The sequence below is a fragment of the Sus scrofa genome, chromosome 12 (genome assembly GCF_054392235.1).
Source record: "Sus scrofa isolate SSC_HxYL_T2T_F1_AM1 chromosome 12, Sscrofa_HxYL_maternal_Yorkshire_Landrace_v2.0, whole genome shotgun sequence".
Classification (NCBI taxonomy): domain Eukaryota; kingdom Metazoa; phylum Chordata; class Mammalia; order Artiodactyla; family Suidae; genus Sus; species Sus scrofa.
Genome location: NC_139394.1, coordinates 52,799,335 through 52,827,080, shown reverse-complemented (window position 1 = coordinate 52,827,080; position 27,746 = coordinate 52,799,335). Strand labels below are relative to the sequence as shown.

The following is a 27,746-nucleotide window of genomic DNA, read 5'->3' as shown; positions in this document are numbered from 1 at the left end:
AATGGTAACAACTACAAAGCAATTCTATTTCCTAAAATCTGGTAGGCAGAGGGGAGACTACATAGCTGAGTCTAGTCAGGCTTTGGAGACTCTCTTTCCTAAAAAAAAGAAAACAAAAGAGCATTTGAATCATTTTACCAGTGGTTCTCTGAAAGGTTGTGTTTTGGGTCTTTAATATATTGGATTCTCAAGCCAGAGTGATAAATTCTGTTTTCTGGAAGGAAAAAAAAACCACAACTTTGTTGAGAAGTAATTTATTCATTGATGATTAGGCAGCTGTGCATAACTATTTTTGGATGGTAGTGTTTGTTAACTGATAAAGAAAATAACCAACATATCATTTAACGTGAGGTAGCAGCCAGAACCGTATTAGTAGAATTAATAGAATGATGAGATGCTGTGTTTGTTGGTTTCAGGTTCCTAAAGTTACCTACACTGAATTCTGTCAAGGTCGGACAATGAGGTGGGCTTTGGCTTGGAGTTTTTATGATGATGTAACAGTACCAGTAAGTAGAGACCTTCCTTCTGCTTCTCTGAATTCGAGCATATGGTGGGTTTTAGTCGGTCATAAGTGAACTGAATCTGTGCTGTTCTGCTTCCCTGAAGTTTGCCCCAAATGCTTATGTCAGAATGGAAAGTGGTTATAAACAAGACACAGTCCTGGAAGGCGGACTGTGATGACCACAGAGGCTTTCTTTCTCTGTGGGTTTGTGCACCTCAGTGACTCTTACTCAGCAGAAGAAATGAATTGGACATGCGTCTTTTAGGAATTAAAAATTCAGGTACTGTATAAACCTGTAGAATCACTGTGAATGTGATCATTCTGTTGGGCATTCCTCAGGAATTGAAGTCTGTTTATTCTCTTTTATCACTGCTGTTTTCCTAGAGTAGAAGCTGTCTCCTGCGTTTCCTGGTGGATCAAGAAATTGCCATTGGGGGTTGCGGGCTTTTGATGTGTAAAACTTAGGAATCATTCCAGTGAAGGGTTCTATCTTGGCTTTAAGATTAGTGCTGGAATATTGATCAGTTTTGAAGTTGGGTAATAGTTTGTTATTCTATTTTGTCTACTTCGCATATGCTCAAGCTTGAACATTCCTCTGTGATAGAACAGTTTACAAAATGATTTGTTCCATAAATTTATCTTTGTCCTCCGTGCTTCAAAGGAAAAATGTTTCTGAACTGGTTAGACTGAATAGTTTTCCTGGACTGTGTTAAGAGGCGGTAATAGAATAGCATGTCTGTTTTCACATTTCCCTTGGAAGAATGATTGAGTTAGTGTTGCCTGGAGCTGTCCACCTTACATTTATACACATGTTGCTCACTGTGTTCACGGAGGCCTAGTAACTGGTCCTTGCCATCTCTGATTCTGTGTCCATGCCATAGGCTTGTTCTCCTCTTCCAAGGTCTTGGCCACTCTTGGTCTCAAGACTCTCTCTTAAATGGTGCCGTGTCTCTGAGCCCCTTGCCCTTCAGTCACAGGGCAGAGTACTAGAGACGTGTGCAGAAGAACAAGGTGGCGGTTTGCAGATGTTTCTGAGTACATGAGTTCAAATTTGAAACTGAGCCTTTCCTTCTTGTCCTCTACAACTGGATCGAAAAAGTTTCCCAGTCAATTTTGGCCTGTCTGATGGATGCCTAGTCTCCCCTCTGTGCCATGCAGTAGGATGTGTAGAGGCTAGTGTTGGAAATATTCACTGGTTGGAAAGATGGTTCTGCCTTTTTGACCTCCCTTAGGGATTATCCTGTCATCTTCCAGAATACCAGGGCTTTCCCAGCAAATGGTTAAAATTGCTACTAATGCCCTCGCTTCTTCCTGTGCAGACACACAGCTGCGGGAAGTTGGAACTGCACCTGTTTTCAAGTGCTTTCCCTTTAACCTGCTTCCCCCACTTGTCGGGCCTCAGGTGGAAGAGCCGATGAGGAGCTCCGGCACTCTGCAGGCCATCTCAGGGACCGGCGTCGCCCTTACCCTCTTGGATCAGTAGCTGTTTCGCACCAGAGCATCAAAGAGCACTATGTTTTTGTGGTGGCAAAATCAGCTTGCTTTGAAAGGGATCTTCTAAGCCTTCCTTCCTCCCTTCCTGTCTTTGAGGCCATCCTCGAGCCCCCTGTTGACAGTTTCAGCCGTCAAAGAATGTCTCTTGCTAGGGGCCTTGGGTTTCTCCCACGCCAGAGTACTCATCCTTCCCCACCACTGCCCCCAACCCAGAGCTGTTAATAATGCATTCCCAAGTGTCCCATTAGGTGCTCTTAAACTGCACAGGGAAAATGGCAGTTCCTGATTTGTGGTAACCCAGCAATAGTTTCTTAGCACTGGTGCCCTAGATCAGCAACTGCTTTCCCCAGGGTAGGTAGTCCCAGGGCACTTGGGAGGTTTTCAGTGGGTGTCCTCTTGGTTCTCCTTCCCTCTCCCTGGACCTCTCTCCACTCCGTGCCTTATGAAATGGTCACCTCATTTTCCTCCTCAGTGGAGAGGGAGGAGGTTGCCACTTTAGAGGAGGAGAGGAAGCCAAGGACTAGAGCTAGTTAAGCAGAAATATTGACCTACTTCCCCACCCCACCCCCCACCCTCACCCCCACCTTTTTAGGGTAAATGTGCACGTTACTATGGCAACTTCTGTTTTCACTTATCTCAGGCCTACTGACTTGTTTCTTTTGGTGCTGAAGGCTGAAAAATTCTAATTCACTGCTGATTCAAGTGCCCACACTAAGCCCATTGCTCTTGTCTGGATTTGTTTTAACAACAAAAAGGCGAGTCTTGTGTTGATAGAATTTTGTGCCGTCATTTCTGACTGATGACAAATATAAGGAAGCATATTGTAAGGAATGGTCTTTACAGAATTTTAACAAGCCACTTAGAATACCTCTTTGTCCCAGCTTCTCCTCTAATTGCTTGAGGCATTATTTTAGCTTCGCTTTTCAGAAGTGTGACACTTGTTAAAAGAAAAAGGGAAAATAATGTGGCTCTAGTAAATTGTACACTCTTGGTCTGAGCATTGCCTAGGAACTCTGATTTTTAAAAATGACCCCCCTGTGTTTTAAGACATTTCCTTTAAGCCTGGGTCTTTCCTGTCTAGGAACTAATAACCAGATGGTGTTTTGGAGAACAGATGGAGGGAAGGGTTCAGTTTAATAAGGTAGCCTTGTTAGTGTCAGAGGTGGGAGGGGGGGTCTTCTGACAGTTTGCTACTTACTGTTCCACAGGTTCTCAAAGTAGTTCTAGATGGAAGAGGGGTTCCATGTAGGTGCGCAGGGGATGACAGTTGGGGGCAGGTGTCAGGCTGCTACTTCAGGGCTTGCTCTAATTTTAACCAGAGCTGATCTACTTTTATCAACATTATATATTGGTTTTATTTGTTGAAAGGATTCTACTGTTAAGACATGGTTAGAAAACCAGTAATGGAGTTCTGGTTGTGGTTTAGTGGAAACAAATCCGACTAGTATCCATGAGGATGCAGATTCAATCCCTGGCCTTGCTCAGTGGGTCAGGGATCTGGCATTGCCATGAGCTGTGGTGGAGTCACAGGCAAGGCTTGGATCCTGTGTTGCTGTGGCTGTGGCAGCTGTAGATCCGATTCAACCCCTAGCCTGGGAACTTCCATAAGCTGCAGGTTAGGCCCTAAAAAACAGGGGAAAAAAAAGAAAGAAAGAAAACCAATTCCATACTAGATTATATATTATACTCTAAAAAAGATGTGATGATTAGGAAGCTGAACTGTTGGGCAAAACTAATGAAGAACCCTACTCATAGTTAACTCTTTTATTATTATTATTATTATTATTACTCAAATGAATTTATCACATCTGCAGTTGTATAATGATCATAACAATCTGATTTCACAGGATTTCCATCCCACAGCCCAAGCATATCCCCCCCACCCCCCAAACTGTCTCCTCCAGAGACCATAAGTTTTTCAGTGTCTATGAGTCAGCATCTGTTCTGCAAAGAAGTTCAGTCTGTCCTTTTTTCAGATTCCACATGTCAGTGAAAGCATTTGATGTTGGTGTCTCATTGTATGGCTGACTTCACTTAGCATAATAGTTTCTAGGTCCATCCATGTTGCTAAGAATGCTGGTATTTCATTCTTTTTAATGGCTGAGTAATATTCCATTGTGTATATATTACCACATCTTCTTGATCCACTCCTCTGTCATGGACATTTAGGTTGTTTCCATGTCTTGCTATTGTAAATAGTGCTGCACTGAACATCGGAGTACCTGTGTCTGCGAGTCATGGTTTTCTCTGGGTAGGTGCCCAGGAGTGGGATTGCTGGATCAAATGGTAGTTCTATGTTTAGTTTTCTGAGGAATCTCCATACTGTTTTCCACAGTGGTTGCACCAATCTACAATCCCACCAACAGTGTACTAGTGTTCCTTTTTCTCCACACCCTCTCCAGCACCTATTGTTTGTAGACTTTTGGATGATGGCTATTCTGGCTGGTGTAAGGTGGTACCTCAGAGTGGTTTTGATTTGCATTTCTCTAATAATGAGTGATGAACATCTTTTCATGTGTTTTTTGGCCATCTGTATGTCTTCTTTGGAGAACTGTCTGTTTAGGTCTTCTGCCCATTTTTTGTTGGGGTTGTTTTGTTTTTTCGGTATGGAGCTGCAGAAGTTATTTGTAAATTTTGGAAATTAATTGCTTGTCAGTCAATTCACTCATAGTTACTCTTCTTATTAAGTGTGATGTTCATTGTAGTGATACCAAAGAAATAAGATATTGGGAGTTCCCACTGCAGTACATGGGTTAAGGTTCCAGCATTGCCACAACTGTGTCATAGGTCACAGCTGCAGCTTGGATTCAGTCCCTGGCCTGGGAACTTCTATATGCCATAGGTGTGACCCAAAAAAGAAATAAATAAATAAGTTACCATTTTCTTTCATTTATGATGATTAATTTTATGAGAGAGAGAAACATGTGAGGTATTAATACAAAATTTTATATGAGTAAGTACTGAAAGGGACCAGATGGTGGGGGGTTAGGAAATTCAGAAAAGGAAATAGTTGGAGTTTCCACCTTGGCACAGTGGGTTAAGTATCTAACTCCAGTGGCTTGGGTTCCTGCGGAGGCTCAGGTTCAATCCCCAGCCCATTGCAGTGAGTTAAGGATCCAGAGTTGTTGCAGATGCAGTGCAGTCGCAGCTATGGCTCAGATTCAGTCCCTGGCCCAGGAACTTCCATATGCTGCGGGTTCAGCCATAAAGTTAAAAAAAAGGAAAGAAAAGGAAATGATTAAGGATGGATTAGTCTGAGAGGCCTTCATGGAGGAGTAATGGTCCGTGTCTGATTCAGAGTTGGTGCCCAGTGTTTGTTTGTTTTTTAGGACCACACCCGTGGCACATGGATGTTCCCAGGCTAGGGGTCCAACCGGAGCTATTGTGCATGAACTTCCTTGTGACATAGCTAATACTGGTATTTTGCTTAACTGTAGCATGGTGAATCTCACCAAAACTGTTGGATGATATATAGAATACACCTATTGTGAGCCGGCCCTGTCTAGCTTTATGTTGAGCATGTTACTTAACTTCTCTAAGCTTCAGTTTCCTTATGTCTAAATTGGGGGAGGAGGTCCCTGGTGGCCTAGCAGTTAGGGGTTCAGCATTGTCACTGCTGTGGCTCAGATTCAGTCCTTGGCCTGGGAACTTTGTGAGATGTGGGCGTGGCCAAAAAATTTTTTTATTAAATAAAAGAATTTTTTAAAATAAAAATGGGGGTGGGGTTCTCGTTGTAGCTCAGTGGTAATGAACCTGACTAGTATCCATGAGGATGCAGGTTCAATCCCTGGCCCCGCTCAAGGGGTTAAAGGATCTGGCACTGCCCTGAACTGTGATGTAGGTCCCAGACACGGCTCAGATCCTGTGTTGCTGTGGCTGTGGTGTAGGCCTGTAGGTGCAGCTCGGATTTGACCCCTAGTCTGGAAACTTCCATATGCTGCATGTGTAGCCATAAAGAGCAAAAAAAAGAAAAAGAAAAAACAACGGAGGTAATAATAGAATAGCACCTGCCACATACGGTTTGAGGATTAAGTGTACTTAACATAGTGCTTGGTGTGTAGTAAGTGCTCAGTAAAATCTATTTATTATATTATCATTTCCCAAAATTTCTTTTCACACACCCCTGTATTTGATGCCCCTGTAATGTTGAGTTACTGCTCTCTGATCCCTCTCCAGAAGATTCCTCTCTGACCATCAGACTCCTCTTCTGTCGGGCACAGTCCGGATGTTGCCGCCTGTGAAGCTTGCCCTCACTCTTCCTAAGTTGATATTAGGCTCCTGCTGCTGTGTTACTGTGTTTTCACTCCCGTTCTTGTATCTTTCATTGGGCATCAACCTAGTATAATGTCTGTACTCAAATAATAAGTATTAACTAAATAAAAATGAAGGAATAAATAATGTGGAACAGTGATTCTCAGACTTTTCCACTTCTGCAAGCTGTGGAAACAGGGAACATTTTCTGAGAAATCCCTGGTCATTAAGGTGACAATAAAGAAGTTTCCAGGAAGCACCTGTACCTGTGAAATCTTCCTCTTTTTTTTTTTTTTTTTAATCCACTTGAATTTTGTGTTCTATTCCATAACATATATGTTTGTTTTTATCTTTCGAAGTTAAATAATTTTAGTATTGAGTCAATTGACAGCTAAGAAGATACCTACTATTTACCTATCCGTCACCCACTCCAGCTGTTGACATCTCGTGCCCATTCTTGTTTCATCTTTACTCCACATTCTCTCTCCCGCTGCATGATTCTGAAGCAGATCTCAGACAGTGCGTTATTTCATCCATAACCATGTTCATATCAGTCTGTAAAAGGTGCGGATTCTTTTTTGAAAAAGAAAACATGACCACAGTAATTAATAATTCCTTCATGTTGGCTGGGTCGTTGACCAAATTTCTCCTACTGTCTCAAATATTTTAAAGTTTGTCGGAATAGACTCTTACTAAGTTTTCTGCAGTGCGGTTGATTGTTATGTCCTTTAAATTGCTTTTACTCTGATGGCCCCACCGCCCCTTTATCCCCCTTCGCTCACACCCTCCCTCACAATTTATTTGTTGAAGAAACTGGGATGTTTATCAGAGTTTTTAACATCTGGATTTGTCTGAGTGCATCTCCGTGGTATTAACATGTTCCTTGGACCCTGTCTTTCTTGTAAGCTGGCACTTAGCGCTAGAGGCGTAATCAGCTTGATTCGGGGGTGGTGGGACAAGGCTACTTTCTGAGTGGTGTTGGTACGCTTGGGATTTCCATCAGGAGGCACACGTTTGCTGTTGTCTTCTTGCAGTGTGAGCAGTCACTGATGAGCATTGTCTGGATCCATTAATTCATTTCCAGCTGCAGAATATTGACATTCTAATTCTGTTCTTCCTTCTTCATTTATAGCTGAGGTACCTATAAGAGAAACTACCCCTTATCAATTATTTGGTCATGTTGAGGTACAGTACGTGGGGTAAATGTAGAAAGATGCTTGGTTATTTTGCTTTACTTTTCATTTTTAAGAATAACGAGTGGAGTTCCCGCTGTGGCACAGTGGGTTAACAACCTGACTGCAGTGGCTCAGTTGTTGCAGAGGCGCAGATTTGATCCCCCATCTGGCACAGTGGGTTAAAGATCCAGTGTAGCTTGCAGCTGCAGCTCAGATTCAGTCCCTGGCGCGGGAACTTCCATATGCCATGGATGCAGCCATTAAAAAAAAAAAAAAATGAACATCTCCTACAAGTGACCAAAGACAGTGGTTTAAGTTTTGTTTTTAGAGTATTATCAACTCATGGGTTTACACTTTCAGTATTTCTCAGCTATTTTTCCAAGGACCTCTGGTTTATTTTAGTGGGAAATAGTATTTAGAGGTATTTATGTGAGTATTGGGTTGGTCATTGATTCTAGGCTCGCTCTTTCTTTCTTTCTTTCTTTCTTTCTTTCTTTCTTTCTCTCTCTGTTTCTTTCTTTCTTTCTTTAATGGTTTCTGTGGTTTTTTGGGTGGTTTTTTTGTTCTGTTTTTTGGCTACACCCATGGCAAGTGGGCCAGAGATGAACCCACACCATAGTAGTGTCCTGAGACACTGAGTAACAACGCCAGACCCTTCACCTGCTGCACCACAAGGGAAATCCAGTTCTAAGCTTTTTCAGGGATAGAGAAGAATATTGCAAGAAATGAGAAACACAGCAATGTATTCACTTTGCTGATTGGAATTTGTGAGCACAAGTGATGACCACCTCTGTCAGAAGAGAGATGAGGCTCTATGCTTTTAGCCTTATTTTAGATGACTTTTGGGGTGCTGTCAGGAATGGCCCAGTGATGCTGACCTTTCCATGGTAACAGCCTTGAATGTCAGCAGTGGAAAGGGGAGTCTGATTCTTGTCCCCCATCCTCCCACACACCACCATCTCCCCTCAACCCGGCCCCAACTTAATAATCATATCTTAAGCTTCTTAGTGCAAAGTGTTAGGCTCTCAGTAACGGAAGAAATCGTGTCTCTTATGCTGGGTGATTAATAACTATACTGCTGTCTTAATGTCAATGTAATTTTGTCTCATCTTGTCTGAAACATTAATTGAACAGGTTTTCAGACTCAGGCTTAGCGTCCACTATCCATTTCTTGGGAGTAGGTTTCTTACTCAGATACACACCCTTTGTTTTCAGTCCTTTTCTTCTAAGCTTGTTTTCTATTCTTTTTTTTTTTTTTTTTTTTTGTCTTTTTGCCTTTTCTAGGGCCACTCCTGTGGCATATGGAGATTCCCAGCTAGGGGTCTGATCAGAGCTGTAGCCACCGAGCCGCGTCTGCAACCTACACCGAGGCTCACGGCAACGCCAGATCCTTAACCCACTGAGCAAGGCCAGGGATCGAACCCGCAACCTCATGGTTCCTGATCGGATTCGTTAACCACTGTACCATGATGGGAACTCCTGTTTTCTCTTCTTTAATTTCCATTTTTAATTAGTTAATATCTGGTATAAAGAGAAAATATAAATTGTTTCTAAGAAATACCATCTAAAAGTTTCCCTTTTTGTCTTTTTGTCTTTTTAGGGCTGCACCTGCGACATATGGAAGTTCCCAGGCTAAGGGTCAAATCTAAGCTGTAGCTGCCAGCCTGCACCACAGCCACGGCAATGCCAGATCCGAGCTTCATCTGTGACCTACACCACAGCTCACGGCAATGCCAGATCCTTAACCCACTGAGCGAGGCCAGGGATCAAACCTGCATACTCATGGATACTAGTCAGATTTGTTTCCACTGAGCCATGATGGGAACTCCCTAAAAGTTTTCTAGCATAGAATTAACTGGCTATTTTGCTATGTATGTGTTGGGGTAGGGGGTTCCCAGTTAGTTCCTATAAAGCCTCACCCAGTAATTGGACCTTTCTGTGTGTTTTCTGCATGTTCTCTGTCACTGTTTCCAGGTAGTATTAGAGTTGCAGCAGCACAATTATCAAACTTTTTTTTTTTTTTTTTTTTTTTTTTTTAAGGCCACACTCGCGGCATATGGAGGCTCCCAGGCTAGAGGTCGAATCAGAGCTATAGCTGCTGGCCTACACCACAGCCACAGCCTCGCCAGATCCAAGCCACGTCAGCGACCTACACCACAGCTCACGGCAACACTGGATCCTAAACCCACTGAGCGAGGCCAGAGATAGAACCCCAGTCCTCATAGATACTGGTTGGGTTTGTTAACCGCTGAGCCATGACGGGAACTCCTCAGAGGTTTTTTTTTTCCTTTCTTTTTTGGCCGCCCCATGGAGTATGAAGTTCCTGGGCCGGGGATGAGATCCAAACTGCAGTTACAACCTACCCTGTAGCTATGGCAACACTGGATCCTTAACCCACTGTGCTGGGCTGGGGATTGAACCTGCATCCCAGCACTCCAGAGATGCTGCCAATCCATTGTGCCAGAGTGGGAGCTCTGAGATGTCTTTTTCAGGAAGAGATCATCAAAGCTGACTGGATGTTTTCTCTTTTTGAACATTTCTCCTTATAATCCTGTTCATTTTTACTCTGACCTTAGAATTAGACCTTAATTTTTGACTCTGACCTTAACTTTTTTTTTTTTTAACTTTTGATAAAATTTGTCTACAAGTCTGTCTCTTAAAGTGTCTGTGGTATATTTGGTCTTAGCTAAGAGTCATAAAAAATTAGCAAGTTTTTACTTTAAAGAAATAAACTCTAGATGAGTGTCATTTAGTTTTTAAAATGGAACTTGAGTCCCTCTAGTGGGTAGAGTGTAACTTACCTTCCAAGCTTGAAATTGAAAGACAATCTTGAGTTACGGAACCAGCTTTAAATCCACTGTTCTCATTGGTACTGGTGTCCACTCTCCCCACTGAGAGGCAGTACTTGACTAGAGACTGGCTTGGCCCTAATGCTGGCTAGGATTCAGCAGTCTTCTTCCTTCTGTGCAATCCTGATGGTTCTGGTCATTCCCAGCATGTGACCTCACAAGCTATGGCTCACTGGCTGCTTTCTTTCAAGTCTTGGCAAGTATAAACTCAGGCTACAAGTTGGTAATTTTAAGCCATGCAGTTCTTTATAGAAAAAAACACAGTGCCCTTTGGGTCCTTGAGTTGCCATGAGAGAAATAATTGCACAGGCCTGTTTGGAGCTCAATAGGGATTAAGGACATTTAGTAACTGGGGAAGTTACGTACTGATATCCAGAACACAGGCAGCCTGGTGGGGCAGAAGGAACCTGGGTTTTGGATTCAATCCTGACTTGGCACATACTCCTGTGTGACCTTGGCTAAATTGCCTCTCTGTATCTTCGTTTTCCCTTCTGTAAGATGAGATGATAAACCCATTTTGCAGGGTTGTTTTTAAGTATTAAAAATAAACGTGCAAAGTCCTTTGTGTTTTTAGTGCTCTGCGATTGGTAGCAGAGGTCATGGAAATTTCCCTGGCTGAATTCGTTATAATACATGAGATTTAATTATTTGTATAACCTTCCCCTCTTCTCCCATGCCTTTTTTTTTCTTTCAGTCACCACCAAGTAAACGCAGAAAATTGGAGAAGCCAAGGAAGCCCATTACATTTGTAGTATTAGAGTCTGTGATGAAAGAATTATCCCTCAAAGCATCATCTCTGGGCTCGGAGACAACAGAAGGCATAGTAGTTGTGACAACATGGATTGAAAAAATTCTCACCGATCTGAAGGTACCTGATTAAAAAGCACACTGAAGGAGTGCTTATGATAATCTCTTTTTTTCTTTTCTTAAAGGAGTTTTCAGTGGAGAAAGGTGATTTCCTATAAAATTCTGTTTTTCCTTCAAATAGGTCCAGCATAAACGAGTTCCCTGTGGAAAGGAGGAAGTTAGCCTTTTCCTGACAGCCATAGAAAACTCCTGGATTCATTTAAGGAGGAAGAAAAGAGACCGAATAAGACAGTTGAGAGAAGTTCCCCGAGCTCCCAAGAACGTCATCCAAGCCTTGGAAGAGAAAAAGTCCCCCCCTAAAGAGCCCGGCAGTGACCAAGATTTGGTCCAGGGCCCCCAGGAGAGTGCCCTGTGTGAGCCTGCTCTGCAGGAAGGCGAGTCTCCCACTGTGGAGGGCCATGGCCCAAACCAGGACTTGCTTTCCCAGGAGGAAAACCCAGAACCCGTGGAGGACGAAAGGAGTGAGGAAAAGGGAGAAGTGGAGGTTTTGGAGAGTTGTAAAGTCTCCAGCAATGGAGCCCCGGACCAAGAGGCTTCTGAGCAGTTCAGCAACCCGGTGTCTGAAAAAGGGAACCATCTCCAAGGAGTGGCTGGACGTTACCTGTTCAAGTGTTTGATAAACATTAAGAAAGAGGTAGATGATGCCTTAGTTGAAATGCATTGGGTTGAGGGCCAGAACAGGGATTTGATGAACCAGCTTTGTACCTATATACGTAACCAAATTTTCAGGCTAGTTGGTAGTTAACTCTAAACTTCTTAAACAGTTTGGAAAGTTCTATAAAAGCTGCTTGCTTTGGAGTGTGGCCTTGGGTGGGGGGGGGGGGAGGGACAAGAGGAATTCCACCATTGGCCCACTGGAAGTGTTATGTGGAATTATCTTTAAAAACAGGAACAAATTAGAATTTTCTTGTGGTGCAGTGCGTTAAGGATCCGGCGTTGTCACTGCAGCAGCTTGAGTTGCTTCTGTGGTGTGGGTTTGATCCCTGGCCTGGGAACTTCCATATGCCTTGGGCACTGCCCTCCCCCCAATAATAATAATTAAAAACAAAGAAACAAATTAATCCATATTTAAACATCCCCTGCTTTTTTGTTTGTTTGTTTTAAGTTACAGGGCATTTTAATATGGTGTTCTAAGGAAGAATTGTGGCTTCCAGCATCAACAGAAAGCCATCAGTAAACTCATAAGAGATTTAAACTTGACTAAAGCTGATCACCTTAGCTTTAGACTGGTTTTCTGAGGCCAACAGGATTATTTTTGAAGTCTGAGCCAAGTCAGCTGTGTAGACCATTGCGCCCTCTCTGTCACCATGGTTGCTTCTTGAGGAGGGGTGGCTTTCTCAGCCATCCCCTGATGGAGACGGTCCTGGGCAGATAGCCCTGCAACCTCTTCTAAAGTCACCTTCAAGACAGAAGACTTTGATGACCCCTGTGTCAGTCCTGAGAAAGGAACTGGCCTAATGGTAGGTGGTAGGAGAGTGAGGGAGAGAAAGCTCAGTAATGCCAGGAAGAAGGGCCCGTCAGGGTAGTGCCTAAAATATCGGCACATTCCTGACTCCTGTCTTTTGCTGTTGCTTATTTCAGAAAACATAATTAGGTTGGCGGAACTGCCAGATGTGACTGAGATACAGCAGAATGAAGCCATACCCCCTACCTCCAACCTGTTTAAAGTACTGTTTTGTGGCAGTTTCACTGGCGTGTGATTTTTCTTAATTTGTTTCATCATTTGAAGTGGAACTAACGTAAGAGCATTCCAATTTGAAAACTGTCAGTCCTGTTTGAAACCTGGGGCTGGGGGAAGAAGGTATTTTCTTGGCTTTGAATAGGTGAGTGATTGATGATAGACACAAGTAGAAATGGAGTGTGATAGGTCTATGCTGTAAGTTACTTAAGAAAGTCTTGTCTGTTGGCAGGTAAGGTGTGGCTGATCAAAGGCAGTTTTGGGGTTCTGCCTAATCCCCTCTGTGTTTACCTATTACCATTGGAGAATTCTGAGGCCGAGGTAACTGTGTTCATAAAACATGTTTCTAATTGCAGTGTCAGGGCTGATCGAGGAAGGCTTCTGGAAAAGGAATCTTTTTCCATTCTCTTGGTGTCCCAGTTACCTTCTGCTGTGCTTGACTTGCATGGTTTGATTTTATACCAGCAGTCTACGGTTCTAGTTAGCCTGGAATTTTTGAGTAACGTGCCAGAGCTTTTTGCTATCTTCAAAAGAAGACTGTGCCCAGTAGTTCAGCCACGCTTTTGAAAGGTGGCTGTTGGTCGGGGCAGAAAACTGATGACCTCGGCATACTTCGGCAGCAGCTAGACCAGTCCCTCAGCAAAGATACATGAAATGAAAATAGAACGATATTACACTTTCCTGTGGCAGCAGAGGCAGAGCTGCAGAGACAGAGCTGCAGAAGGGACCATATTGGTCAATCAGTGTTCTTAACATGGTCCATGGGCCCCGGAGAATCCATAGCCTCCTGGATTATTTCCAAAAGCTCTGCGGACATGTTTGTTTGTTTGTTTGTTTTCTGGAGAGAAGGGTCCCCAGCTGAGAGAGAAGGGTTAGTTGCCCACTGAAGATTAGGAACCACTGTGCTAGTCCATCCTCTTCCTTTGATAGAATAAGGAAACCAACACCCAGGATCCCACAGAGCTCAGATTCAGTGCAAGGCCTTGGATTCCTGTGGCCCCGTCATCTCCTGTGCCACCCGCACTCTCCTGCTCCACTTAGCCCTCCTGACATTGAAATTAGATGCTGGACCCAGGATAATTGCGTTAGGTGACAACTGTTTACTCAATAAGTGGTCACTAAGTATTTATTGTTTGCTCATTTGTTTAATTATAAGAGGATAGTGCATGCTCGTTAAAGATTTAGAAAGATGAAAGAACAGCTTCAACATCACCCCCAATCTCAGCCTTCTGAAGCATAACCTCTATTGGTATTTCAGTGTTTCCTTCTAGTCTTTAATCTCTATATAGATGGGGTGTGTGAGTGTATGGGTTCAGCTTTGATTATTTTCATGCTCTGTGTATTCATTTTTACATTGTGCTTTTTCTCATTTGATGTCTTGTTGTTACAGGGGTATGTGTTTACACTCCTTGACTGTTCAAAAGGTGTTTCAGGCACAGTATTAGCCTTGTGTAAGTCTAGCACTTATTCCCAGAGAATCCTCTGTGGACCTGGAGGCACTAAAGATGCGTCTTGTGTCTACATGTGTTCACTGCCCCAGGTTAAAGTCTTGGTGTCGTGGAGGACGTTTTATAGGTGTTAATAAGTTAATGCTCTTAGAATTGAAGAAGTGTGTGACAACAGAAGCTTCTGCTGCTAGAGCTGTGAGTGCCTTTTTTGCATTTGTTGTCATTTCCCTTTATTTCTGTCTAATGAGAGAACATTGAAACATTTTCAAAAGACATCTAAAAGTTCTTTCGGTTATGCATATACTTTATGATCGTGTGATATGTGGTGGTCTACACCTCTGATATGGGGGGAAATAATTTTTTAAAGAAAAGAACTAGGTTATTGACCCATGTATCATAATGTTGAGTGACACCTGCCTTAAGTGTCTGGAGGTCAAGTTGATGTTGATGGATTGGAATGGAATCCAGTCTTTGTGATAATACCTTAACTTCTGTTCTGGTCCCTGGCATTGGCTTCTGGTTTCTTGATAATCAGAAGATTATAAAGTGGGAACAGAAGCTGAACTTGTTTTCTAAAAAGGGGACTAAAGCTGCTTTTGTTCTTGGGAACCTGCTTTGCTTCCAGCAGTTTGGTACCTTCACCCCACGTCTTTGCCCAGCTATTCACACACCAGAGTGTGGCTGCTTGCCCTAGCAGGGCTTGGTGGAGTTTCAGCTAATCTTAAGGGTGCATGTGGATTACTTAAAGCTTTAGTATATATGTTTAAAAACATGAAATCTCTCTTCTCTTGATAGATGTCAAAGCTTACCATGTGAGCACACCAGCTTCTGAGCTCTGACAAGTAATAACAGCATGATGTGGAAAAAGATGCAAAGCCCCGTGGAAAATTAGAGGCCTCATATTATCGGAGTAGCCCCTCATTTTTACTTAAACAGAGATATTTTCCTCTTTAGCCACACGGGGGCGTCTTTGGTCCTTTCTCTTCTCTATGGGCATGGATAAAATTTCATCCTTGGTATTTTCTTCAAAAACCCAGTTGCTACTCAGATAAATATTTTTATGTAAGCAAGTCCATTTCCATGTAAAAAACTGAAAGATAAAAGAAAGAAGGAAAATCCCACCACACTGTCGTCTGGGCAGTTTTTCAACCTTTTTATGTTTCTTTATGATCCCAAATAATGCTTTTTCTTTTCTTTCTATCTGTCCTACCACGTCAGAATTATATCCAGGTTGGGTCAGCCCTTCGGATCAACTTTTTATGGGTCTCCAGTTAATGAGGGTGCTGGAGGTGTATGTTTTGTGATTTTTAAATAGTAACTTTTCAGAAACCTTATGCTGCTGGAAGAGTAATATAGAAAATCCTAAGAAAGAAACTGCTTTCAGTGTTCTTTTGTCTTTTTTTTTTTTTGTCTTTTTTTTTTTGTTGTTGTTGTTGCTATTTCTTTGGGCCGCTCCCGCGGCATATGGAGGTTCCCAGGCTAGGGGTCCAATCAGAGCTGTAGCCACCGGCCTACGCCAGAGCCACAGCAACGCGAGATCCGAGCCGAGTCTGCAACCTACACCACAGCTCACGGCAACGCCGGATCGTTAACCCACTGAGCAAGGGCAGGGACCGAACCCGCAACCTCATGGTTCCTAGTCGGATTCATTAACCACTGCGCCACGACGGGAACTCCTCTTTTGTCTTTTAATTCTTGTTTTGTATCTAGCCAGCTGAGCAGCATGCAGGTGATGTGTTGTTTACATAAAAGGTTGGCAGAGTTGGTTCTGTGTGGGGTATTTTATGTAAGTTGGCTGGGTCTCCTTCGCACAAGGGGTTTTCTCTGTGGAACATGTCTGTCACTAACCCTGGCGTCTCAAGGAGAAGCTGCACCTGCCCTTACTTTTGTGGCTCAGGATCGGATGTTCTAGATAGCCATCTAACAGATCTGAACATTAGGAAAAAGAAGGAAAATTAAGGCGCCCTCTGGGAGAAGGATGATCTCAACGCCCAGCAGAAGGAGCCCCTAGGAAAGGAATGTGACCAGATCTTTTTTGGAGAAGTTGCCGCTCTGGAGAATCAGTTTGCTGAATGGGCACTAACCCCAGTAAAACCCAGAAGAGGCTTGCTAGTGAGAATGAATTGGCCTCCGCCTCCTGGAGCAGGGCGCTGATGGTCCTGAACCTTCTAAAGCTCTCAAGTACCAGGCTCTTGTTGCTCCTGCCAGCACAGTATTAGAAAGCTCTGCACGGGGTTCACCCCATGCGTGGAGGGCCTCACACACCAGACCAGAGAGTTCCTGCTCTGCTCTGTAAAGACACTCAGATCCTCTGCTGTGACTCACCCAAATGACTAAAACAGCGGTTTATTTTTTTTAATTGCTGGTTGGAACAGCTAATGCTCCCTTTTGGAACAGCTAATACTGCCTTTTGGAGGCTTTGCTTTTACTCCAGGGGACTCTGTTGTGACTGAGTAAAGGCCTTGCACCTCCGAATGCCCTTTGAGGTGTAGCCTCTCTGGCTCTCTCAGCCCAAAAGCAGAAACGCCAGGGACTCCAGGCTCTCTTCAGGGAAGTGGAGGATCACGGGGCTTTTTTTTCTTTTTCTTTCTTTCTTTCTTTCTTTCTTTCTTTCTTTCTTTCTTTCTTTCTTTCTGTCTTTCTGTCTGTCTTTCTTTCTGTCGTCTTTTTGTCTTTCTGTTTTTCTTTCTGTCTTTCTTTCTTTCTTTCTCTTCCTGTCTTTCTGTCTTTTTAGGGTCGCACTCGAGGCATATGGAGGTTCCCAGGCTAGGGGTCCAATCAGAGCTGTAACTTGCAGCCTACACCACAGCCACAGCAACACAGGATCCAAGTCATGTCTGCGACCTACACCACAGCTCACAGCAACGGTGGATCTTTAACGCAATGAGTGAGGCCAGGGATCGAACCCACATCCTCTCGGATACTAGTCAGGTTTGTTAACTGATGAGCCACGATGGGAACTCCATGGTGCTTATTATGAGCCAGAGAACCGAGATTAGGAGGAGCGGCCCAGAGAGTGCAGGTGCACTTGGCAGAATTGGCTTGTATGTGATGCTCACAAGAGGACAGGGGATGTATAACTCCCAGATGCTTTTCCAGTCACCCTACGCGAATGGCAAACACAGACGAGCACAGACTTGACAGTCCATCAGGCCTGGGTCTACATTCCACTTCCACTTCCAGGGTAAGTCAGTCTCATTAAGACTTGGCTTTCTCATTACAAAAGATGAAGAATTCTTGCTTCCCAGCATGGTCACAGCAGTTAAGTGAGAGAAACACTAAAGCACCTCGAAAAGTCCGTCAATAAAGAGTAGGCTTTTCAACTTGCTCATCTCCTCTTAGTTTCCCTAGAGTTTTCAATTTTTGGTCCGAAAGTCTACCAAGCAACTCAAGTGAAAAGGCCAAGATTTCAAGTGCGTAGCTGCAGATGTAGACTGCCGCTCTCTGACCAAGGGCAAGATCCAAGCTGCCATATACTGGAGGGACACCAATATTGCTTGGCTGTCCTCTTCATAAACTGTCTCACTTAGTAATCCTGCAGAGAGGGGTGGGGTCCCTGTGTGGTTGCTTGAAGAAGCGGAAGCTCAGAGAGCTTAAGTGACTTTCCCTAAGGTTGTTCACAGAGCTAAGTCTCAGAGGGGAGAATTGAACTCAGATCAGAATTGGGATCTCATACCAGATCTCAAGATTTATAACAAGTGCTCCTTAGAGTAGAAATGCACTCCTGGGCTCATTTGACCCCTCTCTAGGGAAGGAGCTTTCAATTATATGACACAGGGAAGAGAGAAAAAGTACCTTCTACCCAACTTCACAGTTGAGCACTTGAAGGTAATACTATTTTCTAGCCTATGATCAATGAACAAGATTTAATAAGTGAAATTGCTTATAATTAGTTCTCAACTTATGCTACCAAATCTTTATAGAATTTTGTATTTGGCAGTCATACAGATAATTAAGTAGATAGTGAAACCACAAAATAAAATGTCTAGTGCAAGCACGTGTTGGATCAGAATCAATGTAAAATAACATAATTAGATAATACCTCTGATGATACATAATTGTATAATAATGGAAGACGGGTGTTTTTTTTCGTTTTTTTTTTTTTTTTTTTTTTTTTTTAATAAGCAGCACCAGATATTTCACTTAGAGAATGTGAAACTGATGTACTTTCTGAGCTTGCTGGATAAGGTAACAAGAGTCAGAAGAATAGCAAATCATTTTCCTCAGGTTGGGGAATGGACTGGGTACATCTGTAGGAAAGGAAAGGCTGCCTGCCATCTGGTGGACCCATTCAGGGCGTGTGGCCCAGGGTCTAAGAGCTAGAACCAGGAAATTCCCAGCTGGGGAGGCTTGACTGGGTCCAGTGGCCAGCCCACTCTCAGGGAACACTTTTGCTGCTGCTGCTCTAAAAGAGAAGGCTGCCCAGAGTGTACTCTTGAGCCTGGGACAGTGGGTGAGGCAGGGCCTGCTCCCGTCAATTTGTAATTCTAGAAGCTTGACATCTCTTCCTGGATAAGAGGATTCCCAGTCCTGTCAGGATCCCTAATTCAGATATGTTTGTCCCAGGATTCCTGCCTTCAGGTCCAAATATGGGGGCTTATGGACCAAACTCTGGCCTGTATCTCAGTGAACAATAGATGAGCACTAAGGAGGGTTTTCATTCACAAAGGGAAATATTTCCTCATCTTCTACACCGAGAGCAAGAAGGGCTAGAACTCATGCTCCAACTAAAAGGAGGCAGCTTTTTATTCAATTCCTGCTTGTTATTGCCATGGAGAAATAGCTGCCCAGTGTTGATAGGTCTTCTGGGGGTTTTTTTGGCCTCAGCATGCAGCCACTCGTTGTGGGATTTCAGTTCCCAGACCAGGGATTAAACCCAGGCCTTAGTGGTAAAGGGGCCAAATCCTAACCACTGGACCACCAGGGAACTCCCTGAGTCTTCTGATTTTTTGAGGGAAGCCAGAAATCCAGATGTATGAGTTTTTTGGGGTTTTTTGTTGTTGTTTGCTTTCTAGGCCTGCACCCATAGCATGTGGAAGTTCCCAGGCTAGGGATCAAATCGGAGCTATGGCTGCCGGCTATTCCACAACCACATCAACGTGGGATCCAAGCCGCATCTGTGACCTACACCACAGCTCATGGATGCTGGTTGGATTCGTTTCCACTGCACCACAATGGGAACCTTGAGAAATTTATTTAATTGTAAATCCTGACAAGGAATTCAGTATTTTATAGAAACCTGGTAGACCATCAGTTTGTGACCTCTTCTACCACCAAGTGTTAGAACTGTCTAAATATTTGCTGTCTCCACTTTCCTAACTTGTTTATTTCAGCTACTGAAGCCTGGTTGCTGCCTACCCTTCTTTTTTAAGAGGCCCCCTCACTTCTTAAAGGGCGAATCCCAAAGATTCTATCCACAGACCTTGTTTGCCCTTTTCTCCCACTCACGGCTGCCCTGCTCCACTCCGGGACTTCCGTACTGCTCACTCCTACACTCAGCATGCCCCAATCTAGACCTTCCCTGAACTTTCAAAATCCATGTACCTAACCACCCATCGGACACCCCCCCCCCGCCGCCCCCCAGGACTGCAGCTGTGTCACACTCAACTTGTCTGTACTTGCTTCTCTCCTATAGTCTTGGCCACCACCCACCCAGCTCTTGAGATGAGAAATCTCTGCTTCTCCCTCTCCTTCACCACCAGGTTCTAAAGTCTTCCATCTTAGAAAGATCCCCCCAGTCCGGCCCAGCCTCTCCATCTGTAGTACCGCCGCCTTGTGCCATTCCATGTCTCTCACCTGGACCATGACGGTGGCCTGAACCGTTTCTGGGGCAGTTCAGAGCTAAGCAGCAGAAAGTGCAGATTTAGATGGGTTTGGGAGCAAGAGGTGAAGAAACAGGAAGAAAGACTAGGATGAGAAGTAGACCTACAGTAACAGGTCACGTTAGTTGCCGTCAGGAGATAGGCGGCCCTGCCTAACAAAGCACAGCACTTTCCCCCCCTTAACATAATTTTATTTTACAAAAGTGATGTTTTTATTATAATGAATTTAGAAAATAATGAATAAAACTTTACAATTCCACTACTCAAATGGAGTTATTTTATATTTTGTTATATATCTTAGTATTTTTATATGCACGTATATTTTTAAACAACAAATGCGGGATCGTGTTCTGTGTTTCTGTTTGATAATCATTTTCATTTAGCAATATGTTGTGATAACCTTTTTCTGGCTATAAAATTAATCTGTGTGTCAGAAAGCTTGTGAAAATAAAAATTACCAGTAATTACACTGCCCAAAGACAACCACTGTCAGTATTTTGGTTTATTAACAGCCCTTTCTTTTTCACATGCTGCATGGTGAGTATCATTTCACAAAAACGATTGTTCCTCGTTGGAAATGTAGGTTTTCTGATTTTTCCTTTTGTAAATAATGCTTTAGCAATATCTTCGTACAGACATCTTTATGTGTGTTCTTACTGCTTTAGGGTAAAAATTTGTATAAGATTTACTGAAGCAGGAGTTCCCACTGTGGTGCAACGGGATCAGCAGCATCTCTGGAGCGCAGGAACACAAGTTCAGTCCCCGGCCTGGCACAGTAGATAAGGATCCAGCGTTGCCACAGCTGCAGCATAGGTTACAACTGTGGCTAGGATCTGATCCTTGGCCCAGGAAGGCTATGCCATGGGCCAGCCAAAACATATGCCGTGAGATAGCCAAAACAGGGGAAAAAATAAAAATAAAAAAAATATATATATAAAAAAATATATACATATATACATGTGTATATATATAACTGAAGCAGAAGAGATAATGACTTTTTTTTTTTTTTCCTTTTTCGGGCCTCACCTGTGGCATATGGAGGTTCCCAGGCTAAAGGTTGAATCAGAGCTGCAGCCTTGGGTCTTCGTCACAGCCACGGCAACACCAGATCCTTAACCTGATCAAGTCCAGGGATCGAACCACATCCTCATGGACACTACTCAGATTCTTAACCCACTGAGCCACAACGGGAACTCCAAGATAGTAACTCTTTTAAAGGCTTTTTTGTATATATTGGCCAATTTGCTTGTGAAAAAGTTGTGCTGCTTTACATTCCCACAAGTGCCTGTTTTTACCACACCCTCGATAGCACTGGAAGGGTAGTTTTAAAAATCCTTACTGACTGAGCAGCAGGAATATTTTCATTCTTTTGATTTTATTACAAAACTGGCGAGGTCAGTCATTTTCATACATATGTTTATGTTATAAATATTCATATATTTTATGAATTTTAAATTAAATTCAGTCAATGTTCATTTTTCTCTCCAAGTGTTGTTTTTGCTATTGAAATCACAAGGGCACATCTTGCCAATATTTCCCTCCATTTTGTTATTTACTTTTTCCTTTTGTTTATGGTGATTTTGTTTTGTTTTTACAGTCAAGGAGCTTTTAGAGGGTTTATGTAATCAAGTCTGTCAAACTGTTCCTATATGTTTTCTTTGTTTGCCTTTATGTGTGGAAACTCTTTCACCACCCTTGGAGCAGAAGAATGTTTGGCTGTTTTTGGCATTCATTTTTACATTTAACACTTGAATTTATGTTGGTGTATAGTGTAAGTCTTAAGGGCCTAACTGTGTTTAGTGAATGTTTCGGAGTTATCATGGAGTAACTCTAGAGAGAGGACTGGTGAGCCCTAGCAGTGCCATCTGCAGTGTCTGTGACAGCAATAGAGCATCAGGCGAGCTGGGGGCTGGGGGACAGGGGTGCGTACTATCGCAGCCCCCAGCCTAGAAGTGGGAGAAGAGGCACTGGCTGGAATGTGGCTCCTGGAGAGTCCTAAGAGGGTCCCCAGCACTGCCCAGTATAGATTCTCCTGCCAGGCCCCAGTCCCTTGGTGTGAAATCTGGTTGCAAGCATGGAGCTGAGCCCCGGATCGAGGCAGTACAGCCAGTAAGAGGCCGTTGCTCTGGGCCTCACCTACTCTTCTGAGAAGGCATCATTGACTGACACAGGTAGCTGATCTCTTGGGTTTTAAAGATGTGATCTGCAGTCTTGCTTTTAGGTGTGAACTGGAATTGGCTGTGACTCTAGACCTTGGTCCAGCCCCTCTGCCGTGGGAGGGGCCTACCCTGTCATGGACTTCCCCCACCCCCACCTATCCAGCTGGCTTTTGACTCACATTGTTAGGCTCCACCTCTCTGTACTAATAACTTTGCTCAGTCTCACTCCCATGACCTGAATTAACTTACTCTCATAAAGCCGCCTCTTTTTTTCCTTCAAAGGCGTAACCCGAAGTCCTCATCCTTTTCCTTGAGCTTCCACTTTGATCAGCTTTCTCCTTCCCCAGTCATCTTTTTAGCTGCATAGTTTGCTAGCCGCTTTGGTTTCTCAGAAAAGCTCAGAGTGTGTGGCTCCTCCCTTTTTGCTTCTGAACTGCATTTCTTTCCTTATTACTCAGTGTCCACACCCAGGGCGGTTGCCTGGATAAAAATCTGCCCCCTTTCCCCCAGTCACCTTTTCAGGCCAGACATGAGTGCCAGTGAGGAATGGCCGTCTACCCAGGCCCAGTTAGAAGCTGTTCATTCCTTAGAGTGGCCTGAGGCAGTACAGTGTCCTCTGAGGTCATCTGAGTCCCTGGATCCTAAGTTTGATTCTTGTTCCCTTGCCTTCTCACTCGTCTACTGAGCTTGTTTATTGGGCACCACTAAGCAAAGTTAATGATTATTTCTGTCTTCAGCCAGTTCCTCATCATCAGCCATTTCTATGAGGTTTTCAAGGACTCTGGGCCCTCTTCTCCAGTCTGGACTATCCCACACAAAGGAGAAGCCTGTCTCCCAGCTTTATGATGTTGGATAAAATGCCTCTTGGGAGACTGGTCCAGGTGATTGTAACTCTTCCAGCTGTGACATTGTATCAGGCAATGAGGAGGAAAAAGGAGGTGAATGGAAGGCTGAACTCAACTGTATCTGTTTCTTAGGTTCTGGAGAGGCCCTTTGACAGCTCACCAGGAGTAGAGGAAGGTGGGTAAAGACTTCAGTGAAAACTTCTGGCTCCAGGAACCCCCCTTTACTGATGATTGAAGGCATGCCCTGTACGCCTCTAGCAATGTAATTCGGAGTCCTGCTCATCATTCACACGGGCTTGTCAGGAATTAGGTTCAGTTTGCTAACCCAGCCTGAAATCCATTTAATTCCCTTATGAGAAAAATACAATTATCTGGGACCCTGACTTTCTAAAGTGAGTTCCCTTATGGGCCTTCGTGTGGTCCTGCAATGTTATGCTTCCTCCTGCGTAGGGGGAGAGCGCGACGCTTAGCCTTTTCCAGATGGTGCTGTGGAGCTGAGTTCAGTTCTGTGACCTTTTACCTCACGCTGGCTTACCACAAGCCCCCTGGCTTTGGCTGCAAGGCTAGCTAGCCCAGTGCCTGGCACAGGTTAGGACACAATAAATATTTGTGAAATGAATGTTGTATAGTGTGTCCCTGAATGTGCTTGTCTTTTCATCTCACAGCTGACTTTCTCCCTTTGGTCTCGTTTTGGCTAGAATAGGTGAAAAGCTCCTTACAACTACTTGAAAAACTTGAGAAGTCAGGCCTAAAGGGTTAGGGCATCTGGGATCTAGTATACCTGTACTTTGGCTTCACACCCCTTTCACACCCCACTTCTGCTTTGTGGGATCAGGGAATTGATCCTCATATAGCTCTTAGAGTTGTGTATAATATGTAGAGCTTTGGTGAAGTGACTGGGAAAGAGTCTCATTAGGGAATGCTACGAGCTCAGCCTATTAAAAAATTGAGGGGGTTGAACTGGACACTGGGGTGCTAGAGAGTTGAAGAGGGAGAATGGAAATAGAAATCCTCTCATGAGAATTACACACACACTGACAGATGGGCCAGTTTTCTTCCTACCCCAGAGGTACTAGTCACTAGAAGCCATAAAGAAACATCAGGAATAACTGTTTGGAAATGGCTGGGCTTTGGACTCTTCCTCAAACATGCTGACTTTAGGCTGAAACATCAAAAAGACTCCCTGGGAGTTCCCGTCGTGGCGCAGTGGTTAACAAATCCGACTAGGAACCATGAGTTTGCGGGTTCGGTCCCTGCCCTTGCTCAGTGGGTTAAGGATCCGGCGTTGCCGTGAGCTGTGGTATAGGTTGCAGACATGGCTCGGATCCCGCGTTGCTGTGGCTCTGGCGTAGGCCAGTGGCTACAGCTCCGATTCGACCCCTAGCCTGGGAACCTCCATATGCCGAGGGAGCGGCCCAAAGAAATAGCAAAAAGACAAAAAAAAAAAAAAAAAGACTCCTTGAATGAATACAACAACTGCAGGTTCTGCCTGAGTCCCACCACTTTAGAACAGTAAGCTAGCTACATTGTGAAACAGCCCTCCTACTCGTTCCTCTCCTTTATCCTCCCCCCTTGCCACCTTACAGGTTTCTCCCGCCCCCACTGTCCATTCCCCAACAGGAGTAACCTTGATTGATGAGGAGCTCTTTGGCCACTTTCAGGCTCCTGTAGGCAACAACAGCCTACAGGAAAAGCCTCCTTTCAAACCGTTGCTTTTGCCTAACATCCCCTGGCTGCTGTCCCCACATGACCCAAATAAACAGATGATCATGTGAAGCCAGGAAGGCAGTTTGTTTTAAATAGCGAGCATCTCCACTAAGCTCTGGAGCAGATGGGCTATTGGGGACAAGGGAGAGATTGGCATGTGGAGTCTGTGTTCACCCCACTTTTATCTCCTGCTTCCCCACCCTTACGGAAAAGCTGTCTTCAGAACACTACTTTTCAGAGGGGTGCCTCTGTGGTGCGACAGAGCTGGTCCCAGACAAATCAGAAAACTTGGACTTCACCCTCTAGAAGAGACTTGAGGGCTATATAAGTGCCATGACCACTTTAGGAATGCAGAAGGATATGGCTGGAGGTAGCTCCCTCTGAGCATCCTGGGCCAATGGACAGACTCGTAGAGGGCTGACCCCTAATTAAATTAGAACTTGGGAGTTCCTGTCATGGCGCAGTGGTTAACGAATCCGACTAGGAACCATGAGGTTGCGGGTTCGATCCCTGTCCTTGCTCAGTGGGTTAAGGATCCGGCGTTGCCGTGAGCTGTGGTGTAGGTGACAGACGCGGCTCGGATTCCGCGTTGCTGTGGGTCTGGCATAGGCCAGCAGCTGCAGCCCCGATTTGACCCCTAGCCTGGGAATCTCCATGTGCCGCAGGAGCGGCCCTAGAAAAGACAAAAAGAAAAAAAGAACTTGATCAACAACATTATTTGATGTTACTGTTATATATGTATTAGACTGTTTATTGCCATATATTTAAAAAATATTTTTAAAACAAAAAAATTTTTGCTTTTTAGGGCTGCACCTCCAGCATATGGAGGTTCCCAGGCTAGGAGTCTAATCAGAGCTATAGCTGCCGGCCTACGCCACAGCCACAGCAATGCAGGATCCGAGCTGCATCTTCGACCTACACCACAGCTCATGGCGATGCCAGATCCTTAACCCACTGAGCAAGGCCACGGATTAAACCCTCAACCTCATGGTTTCTAGGCGGATTCGTTTCCACTGCTCCACGACGGGAACCCCATAAATACATATATATTTTTTAAGGTGCCTTTTAACTTTCCATTTTCTTTGGTTATGTAGTGGGCCAGGCCTAACCACACTGGTAACAGGTGGCAGACACCTTAAAGGAAGCAGTGGCAGGACCAGCAACAGATTTAGCCATCTGAGGAAAAGAGCATTCATCCTGCAGAAAAGAGAAAAACTTCGCTCTTATGCTCTGGTCCCCTGTTGCTTTCCAGCTTCATCATAAACAAAGCCTATGTCACCCAGTCATTTGTGGGTAATGGCCTCTCCGTGTTCTACTGCAGATGTTGGGGCATTAAGTGTGCAAAGATAAGAGCCCTCTGTAGCCTGGTACTGGCAAACAACCCTCTTCCTCCCATTCACTTGGTTCTTGATTTCCAGAATCTGCAGATTTTCTTTCCCTGGGATGCATTATGCCCTCTAAGGAAAGGCACAAAGCCAGCAAGCATCATTTACATCAGCTTTCCATGTGTCTAGCTCTCCTCTAGCTAGTCCGCCTCAAAAGGAAAGTAAGCCTCTAAGGGCACAGTGGGGATGGCATGGGATGGATTGACAGGATGATCTGCCACTCAGCCAACCTCACAAAGGTTTGCTTTCTGGCTTCATATGATTGTAACATCTAGGCCACAAGATCCTGAGCCCAACTGCCACTGTCCTACTTTATTAGAACTGATTAGCAAAGAAAGGAATCTGGGGGCCAAGACCCAGGTGCCTGAGGCCTGTGGGCATTGGGACAGCAGAGCTGGACCTGCTCCAAGGTGCTCCAACTATGCCTTCAGCCTGTGCCTGTCACTGCCAACTGTACCAATGGGGTTTGTGTTGCCTCCACCAAAGAAACAGCGCGGCAGGGTTTCAGGTGAAGATTTTTGGTGCCCCCGCCATCACAATACGTTAAGTGGTCAGATCCCCCCCTTTCCGTGTGAGCAGTTTGATACTCCTCCATGACTTTTTTTTCTAGTTGTGGGCCTTGCCCCAGAACTGCCTTCAAAAGAGTCATCATCCATGGGGTCAGGTATAAATGCTCCAATGGGGAAAGGAGCAACTGGAATATTGAGTGACCGCAGAAAAATCCTTTCTGGTCTTCAGTTTCCTTATCTGCAAAGTTTAAGAATTTGGGTAAACGGACCAAATTCTGTTTGTACCCCAAACGCCTCCAAACTCTACCGCAAGAAGCCGCCAGAGGAAGCGCCAGGCCAGGGGTCTTACCCCGCCCGCGAGAGCGATAGTGGCCGGGCGGGTGGCCCCGCCCCCGCTCCCGCCTTGGTTGCCCAGCCACTGGGAGGGCCGAGCTTCCGCCCTCCACGTTGTTGTTCCCGATTTGCGCCACGCCCCCTCGGTCTGGGCTTTGGACACCTAGCCTAATTTGCCCTCGGTCCGGCCCCAGAGCAAAGGGCGACTTCTGGGGTGGCACATTTGGAGTTTCCGCCCGCCTCAGAGGCGCGTGGACAAAGGCAAGAGTTTATAGGAAGGAAAGGGAGACACTTTGTTTTGGAGGGAGGATAGTGAAAAGTAAAGAGTAGATCAGGTCACAACTGCACAATTTCCCTTTCGGAGTCCCACCCTTCACACAGCGTCCCCATCCGCACCCGCGAATGTGACCCTGCTAGACACTGGCCCTTTAAACAGAAGGCTGGCGGCGCGGGGTGTCCATGTGGAGCTGCTCCATGCCGTGTTGTCCTGCCCGCCCATTGGCCCGCGGCCCGGTGACGTCGCCTAATAGGATGCGAACGCACTGCGGGGGGAGGAACGGAGACAAAACGCGGAACAGGATCGCCACTCCGCTCCCTCTGCCAGTTCTCTGGCAGCCTCCTGCCGTCAGCTCCGCCCAGGGGCGGATCCCGGGGGAATTGCGACAGCCTGGTGGTTGCGGGAATTAGGTCACGTGTGGACCCAGGGTTCGGGCCAGTCTCTA

General features: G+C 44.8%; 1 protein-coding gene and 1 long non-coding RNA gene across 14 annotated transcripts in view; one reads left to right on the top strand and one right to left on the bottom strand.

Moving 5' to 3' along the window:
- Positions 1–20,564, top strand: part of METTL16 (methyltransferase 16, RNA N6-adenosine) — a 72,945-nt gene extending 52,381 nt beyond the window's left edge. For 2 of the 13 annotated variants that reach the window (XM_084985540.1, XM_021067622.2), the window contains 4 exons: positions 417–506; positions 10,966–11,139; positions 11,260–11,772; positions 12,720–15,638. In XM_084985540.1, coding sequence (XP_084841666.1) covers positions 417–506; positions 10,966–11,139; positions 11,260–11,772; positions 12,720–12,728 — 786 coding nt within the window. In that variant the 3' untranslated portion in view covers positions 12,729–15,638. Of the gene's footprint in view, positions 1–416; positions 507–10,965; positions 11,140–11,259; positions 12,196–12,243; positions 12,599–12,719; positions 15,639–19,315 lie in introns of those variants that run through there. The other 11 variants (XM_084985539.1, XM_021067619.2, XR_014821578.1 and 8 more) reach the window with 10 other exon arrangements.
- Positions 11,954–21,012, bottom strand: LOC146398316 (uncharacterized). The gene is made up of 2 exons (XR_014821658.1): positions 15,939–21,012; positions 11,954–15,652 (listed from the first exon to the last, which is right to left on the bottom strand). It is a non-coding gene; the product is annotated as an uncharacterized LOC146398316 (long non-coding RNA).
- Positions 21,013–27,746: the final 6,734 nt, after the last annotated feature.